Genomic DNA, 6,604 nt, shown 5'->3' with positions numbered 1-6,604 from the left:
ATTTAATTTAATATATTTTTAATATTTATGTGTTAGTAATTATATTTAATAATAATGTGGTATACCTAATAAGTAAAAATATTAGACTCTTTTTTGCTCAAGATAAATTATTTCTAGATATAAAAAATTATGTCTATCATTTTTGAACGTTTATCAACATGTTCATCTAGCTGTCTTCCACTGACAGGTCAGAGTCCAACTTTTTGCTTAAATGAGACGAGTGAGACTTTCTATAGTTTTAATTATTTTAGATAAGTTTTATTTTATTTTACAGAAATAGTAATCAATCTTATTGTAAACTGGCACTTGTCTAAAAGAAATCATGGCATCACAAATCGCAAAAAGTTTGATTAAAGCAACTCGCCCTACTTCTTCAGTGAAATTTGGTAATTATAACTTTATTTTTAAAATTGTAATATTTCAATTTATAATTTTAACATGTATCAATACATATTATTGTCAATTAAAGGAAATGTTTTTCGATTAATTTATTAAGTTTTAACTATTAACATTGTATAGTAATACTTTTAGAGTAAACTTTGGACTTCGGAAGTTGGCATAGAATAGTATTGAATATTGAGTTACTATTTATTGAATAATTTAACAAAAAACAGATCATGCCATATTTATGTTTTGGGATTTTTATTGTTCCGACAAAGTAAATTTTTCCATAATAATTAAGATAAAAAAAAAATAACTATTTTTCTTATATCATCGTTTAGACACCACCAGACGCACTCTAAGTGTAGGAGCAGCATTACAGCAAAAGAAAAGTCTTCCAGATAAGACTGGCAAAAATGTTGTGTTGGTGGATGGAGTCCGGACACCTTTTCTTGTATCATTTACGGATTATGCCAAAATGATGCCACATGAACTTGCTAGACATTCATTATTGTGAGTATGAATATTCATACTCATTCAAAATAAAAGTATATAAGTTCAAATAAAAAAATTTTTGCAAAGATAAACAATTATTTTGAGTTTGTAGTGAAAAGCAGTGAATGATATTATAATTTGTATCATCAATAAAATCTGTTGTTTATGACATCTCTAAGTATTATTTACAGACTTTTGATTATAATTTAAAACTGATTCTGCTTGAAATTTAGAGAAACATAAAATGATTATATTCTTGATTCCAATTAGGGAGTTAAATGAATAAGTTTTTAAATTTCTAATTTTTTATACTTACAACTTACTGCTTTACATTTAAATAATAAAAAAAATTGTATAGCCAATATTTTTTAATCCATTTGCGTGAGAATATCTAGTGATACATTGTACATTACAACATTCTGTACAGTTCTTATGATTAGTATTTTTTTTTTTCTTATATTTTTGTCTAATGTATGGATATATGAATTTTATTTTCAAGGCTTACCTTTCAATATAATTTGATTCATACAATCAAAATTTTTTAACAATTTAAATATTACTATGAAGGATTAGCCAATTGACAAAAATAAAAATAACTATATACTGTAGTAGTAGTCACAAATGAAAGCATAAAATCTTCCTAATTAATATGACAATGATAGAGACTTGAATTTAAACTTTTTTATCTTTATTAAGGTATATATAGTTAAATATGAGGTTATAAAGTATGTTAACATTTCCATAATGAAATAATGTCAGATTATATGTCAGATAATTCAACATAATGTTGAAGTTTGCATAGTTATACTTTTTTGCAAATGTGGATAGCATTTAGCAATAATATATAATTATTTTATTACAGTAATTAACTAAATTATGTAATTTATAGCATGTAACTTTTAAGTAAGTTTATTATACATACTAAGTGAACATAAATTTTATGACAAAGCTCTTTTAATATATTAAATGTTCCTAAGAGACTAAGAGAGAGATTGGTCTTTCTCCAAGAAGACACTAACAAAAACAAATATATAATCCTATTATATAATCCTCTTTTTTATTTCTTAACATGTATCACATGTATTTTAAATAATTATATAAATATGGTTTTTACTTATCATGCTCCTTTGAATATTAACATATTTTAATTTTCTTATGTAAAGGGGCCTTCTCCAAAAAACTGGCATACCTAAGGATGTAGTAGACTACATAGTGTATGGCACAGTTATTCAAGAGGTGAAAACATCGAACATTGGTCGTGAGGCTGCTCTAGCGGCAGGCTTCAGTGATAAGACACCGGCTCATACTGTGACCATGGCCTGTATATCTTCAAACCAGGCTATTACTACAGGTGACCTACAAATTTGTTTAAATTTTTTATTGATACATTTGTTTTTAGCGGAAAGATGGAGTGGGAGTGGTGGATGGGTGGACTACACTAGTAGTGCTAAAGATATAATAAGGAATGTGCATAGAATATTGTATTAAAATCTTATTTATCTCAAGTATTGATATCTTATTTATCTGTATTAGAAATTAAAATGTTCAATAATGAACTGTAAAGTGTTGTTTAAAGCATAGCCGAATGTGTATTTAATCTTATGAGGAGCAAGGGATAAAAAAACCAGTATAACTAAATCAAACATGTCCGTTCCGCAGGCGTGGGCATGATTGCCGCGGGTGCTTACGACGTGATCGTGGCTGGCGGTGCGGAGTTCATGTCCGATGTGCCCATCCGTCATTCTAGGAAAATGAGATCTCTATTGCTGAGACTCAACCGTGCTAAGACACCAGCGCAGAGATTGTCCTTGTTGGCCTCTATTCGACCTGATTATTTTGCACCTGAGGTATGTAATTTATTCCGACCCTTCTATAGTATTTTCTGTTCGATTCCTGTTCGAGGCAAAAATGCTTAAATAACCCTTATTAGCTTAAGCGAAAGATTTGGCAGAGAGTAACCAACCTAGTCTCTGTCCCTGCGTAAACAAAATGTTGTCTACTGCTGCTCTGCTACTCTCTATATTAAATTTTCTTTTATAGCTGCCAGCGGTAGCAGAGTTCTCATCTGGTGAAACTATGGGTCACAGTGCCGACCGCTTGGCTGCGGCGTTCGGGGCGTCGCGCGCGGAGCAGGACGAGTATGCGCTACGATCACACACTCTGGCCGCAGAGGCGCAGAGCAAGGGCTATTTCACAGACCTCATACCTGTTAAGGGTGAGCTCCTTGTATGTTATGTTGTCCTGGGACCTCGTGGCGTGACAGTATGACATATATATTATATCAATCAGATCCCAGTTGTCGTAGTTTCTGTAGTACTATTTCAGATTTGAGGATGTATACCTGAGTATGTGTAGTATTGCGGAGTACTCTTGGACACTTTATTAACAAGAAATAGATTACATTGTTATAACAAAGTAAACAAAACAAAATAAAGGTTTTTTTCCTTATTTCTCATTTTTTTTGTCTTTTTTTATAATATTTAAATATTACAAGAATAAAATTATTTAAAGTTGTATGGACGTAATAACAAATACACCCCTTTTGTAACTTTGTTATTATTCATCCTTTTCGTCATTAGTGTTATTATAATTTTATTTCAGTGGAAGGCAAAGATGGCTTGGTGGAGAAGGACAATGGCATCCGTGTGTCCGCCCCGGAGAAGCTTGCTAAACTGAAACCAGCTTTCATCAAGCCCCATGGCACCGTCACTGCGGCTAATGCTTCGTTTTTGGTAACTATTGCTAAAATGCAGTCAAAAATTAACTAAGTAATTGTTAGAAAATTGTTTCAATTTCCTCTCTTTTCAATTTATGTTTGTATTATAAAAAGTAACTATTATTTTTCGCATACTGTGCTTACATTAAATTCTGTATGATATAGTCTGACCAATCTGTCCCAATTCGTGGTCGTGATATATTTTTTATGTGATAATCGTAATACGTTTTTATGTGACTCGACAAATAGGTATAATGTATACCTTAAAAAAGGTATAGCATATGTAGACATTGCGTGTTCTTGAGTGACGGAATTCAACGGTGCACTTGGTTTTACCAGTGCAGGACATGCTTCTGTGTATTTATTTTTATATGTAAACACACAGACGGACGGTGCATCAGCTTGTCTCATCATGTCGGAGGCGAAGGCCAAAGAGCTTGGTCTGAAGCCCAAAGCTTATCTACGAGATTTCACTTATGTTGCTCAGGTAGGCTTTTAAATTATTATTTTTGTTTATCATTAATATAATAAAAAGTACAAGTTTGAAATATCCTTATTATTACTGTTGGTTTTTTTTTATAATGTTGAGAACTATTAATTTAAGTTATGATCATAATATTTTTTAATTGTCCATAAAATATTAAACTCCTTTTAACTGTAATTGATACTTGTCTGTATTATAATAATCAGATTTGCTTATTTCCTACTAAATAATATAAATTACTTCATATTGCTTACATTTCAAGTTAATAAATAAACCTCTTGTCCACTTTTCTATGTTCACTACTTAATTATGGTCAAGAGTTATGTGTATAGAAGAGAATTACTCAATAACATTTATATGTTTATAATTTTATTTATTTCTTATACTATAAATTGTCTTTAGGACCCCGTGGACCAGCTGCTTCTTGGACCAGCCTATGGCATTCCCAAGATTCTGGACAAAGCTGGGCTCAAGCTCTCTGATATTGATTCTTGGGAGATACATGAAGCTTTTGCGGTATTTTTTTTTCTTTTTTTGCCCTCATACTATACCCCGCATATAGCAGAGGGAACCTAGTGTTAAACACACCGTTCTTCACTTTCCTCCGAATGTTCGAGATATTTCGCGTACTTGATGCCGCGCTTTGTCTTGTTACCAAAGTAAAGAATTCAATAATTACATAATTCATTCTCTCCAATGGAAATCAAACCCACAAAAGTCGTGTCTAAAGTCACATGTTGCGCCACTATTATTGTTGTAATTGTGTTTTACTATATTAATGTAATAGAAATTATGTTTTATAATTATTATATTTTTAACTTATTTTTATTAAAGAATTCATAAAGCTAACTTATTACAGGGACAAATTTTAGCCAACTTGAAGGCTCTGGACTCGGACTGGTTCGCACAAACCTATTTGGGACGTCAGGCTAAGGTAAATTCCAATATTTTACCCGTATTTTTATTTTATCAGATTGTGAAAATAAATTTATTTTGAATTCATGATATGTATTTAAAATTGAACTCAACCATCGCTCCTACAAGTACAAGCATATAGTGCTAATATATGCTCGTACACAGTGAATGATATTATATATATCTATATATATAGGAGTGAGGATGAGATATTATATATATAATATAGGAGTGAGGATATTACAGGTGGGTTCTCCGGATATGGCCAAGTGGAACAAGTGGGGAGGCTCTCTGTCCATCGGACATCCTTTCGCTGCTACTGGGGTAAGCTTATTTATAGATAGCTTCAAGCAATATCCCGCATATAGTATAGTCCGACGGAACCTAGTGTTAGAACAGCTCTTAACACACTTCAATGTTTAATGTGAGTTTCACCATTACTTTATTTTTTTTTTGTATAAAGAATTTTTTCTTACTTTTGCTTGCTTACTTTTTTCCGAGTGTACAATTCGCGAAAGTTCAGAAAGACCATGCGGCGACAACAAATCGACCGTTCTGTAATTTCTTATTACGAATAAAATTATTTGAAATTGATACAATACAGTTTCCGTTAACAATCATGACGATAAAACATGACGTTCTCAAAAAATATAAATTGAATGTGTCGTTTCCCCAGGTGCGCCTCGCGATGCATACAGCGCATCGCCTCGTGCGCGAGGACGGCCAGTTCGGGCTCATATCTGCATGCGCGGCCGGCGGGCAGGGCGTCGCCATGCTGCTCGAAAGACACCCCGATGCGGTCGCGCAATGAACCCGCTACCACCGGCGTGGGGTGTAGTGCTTCACAGTGACACCTGGTTCGTCAGGATCTCGAGGGAACAAGGATTTATTTTAATTCTCAATGATAGAAAATTCTCATTTATCTAGGTCCCACATAACCAGGTTTCAGTGTAGTACATATAACCGCAACCCTGATGTCACTGCTCAGTGAACCCGCTACCACTGGAATATAATAGTAGATTTATGCAAGTGTTAGATTATGTATTGCTCCTTATGAATGTATGTTTTCATATAATGTTGAACTAGCATAACTTGGTATGTAAAAATATTTAAAACTGTATTCAATTCACATTCAAAATAATCTTTATTTACTTACAAACACACATTATATACTAGAAATATTTTTTTTAAAAAACCTTAACAGTTAACTCTTTAGATTTTTTATTTACTCTTCTATATATTGTTACCACTAAGTGTTAAAATAATATACAAAATGTTTCATTTGTCTTTTTTTTTTAGTTTTACTTATATCCAATTCTCTTTAACTTAGGTTTTATATACAGCTGTTTTTTTTTTGTTTAGTATCAATATTAAAAATTACTTTTTAATTAGCATGTAAGAGAGAAAGCTATGTATTTTTGATGATTATTTATATGTAGAAATGTCTATTAAATAAAGATTATATAAAAATATATATTTTATTTTAATTATAAACAACAATATAGATCAGTTTTACATGGATAACACATCACATTTTTTTGCCATTTGGGACAGTTTGTGATCCCAATGGTAGTGGGATCTATCCCTATTTGGGGGAATTAAATATTATCGTT

At 31.9% G+C, this 6,604-nt stretch overlaps 1 protein-coding gene across 1 annotated transcript; it reads left to right on the top strand.

The window, feature by feature from the left end:
• Nucleotides 1–184: 184 nt before the first annotated feature.
• On the top strand, nt 185–6,463 carry Mtpbeta (mitochondrial trifunctional protein beta subunit). The gene is made up of 11 exons (XM_085194987.1): nt 185–386; nt 723–894; nt 2,040–2,227; nt 2,536–2,723; nt 2,917–3,091; nt 3,478–3,608; nt 3,978–4,079; nt 4,479–4,592; nt 4,936–5,010; nt 5,238–5,315; nt 5,668–6,463. The coding sequence occupies exons 1-11, from the start codon at nt 323–325 to the stop codon at nt 5,800–5,802; spliced, it is 1,422 nt and encodes a 473-aa protein (XP_085051113.1). The 5' UTR covers nt 185–322; the 3' UTR covers nt 5,803–6,463.
• Nucleotides 6,464–6,604: the final 141 nt, after the last annotated feature.

Source organism: Heliconius melpomene, chromosome 12 (genome assembly GCF_056956725.1).
Source record: "Heliconius melpomene rosina isolate 202511_hmr_F chromosome 12, ASM5695672v1, whole genome shotgun sequence".
NCBI lineage: Eukaryota > Metazoa > Arthropoda > Insecta > Lepidoptera > Nymphalidae > Heliconius > Heliconius melpomene.
The sequence above is the reverse complement of the archived record's forward strand: the minus strand, read 5'-3'. Positions and strand labels throughout refer to the sequence as shown.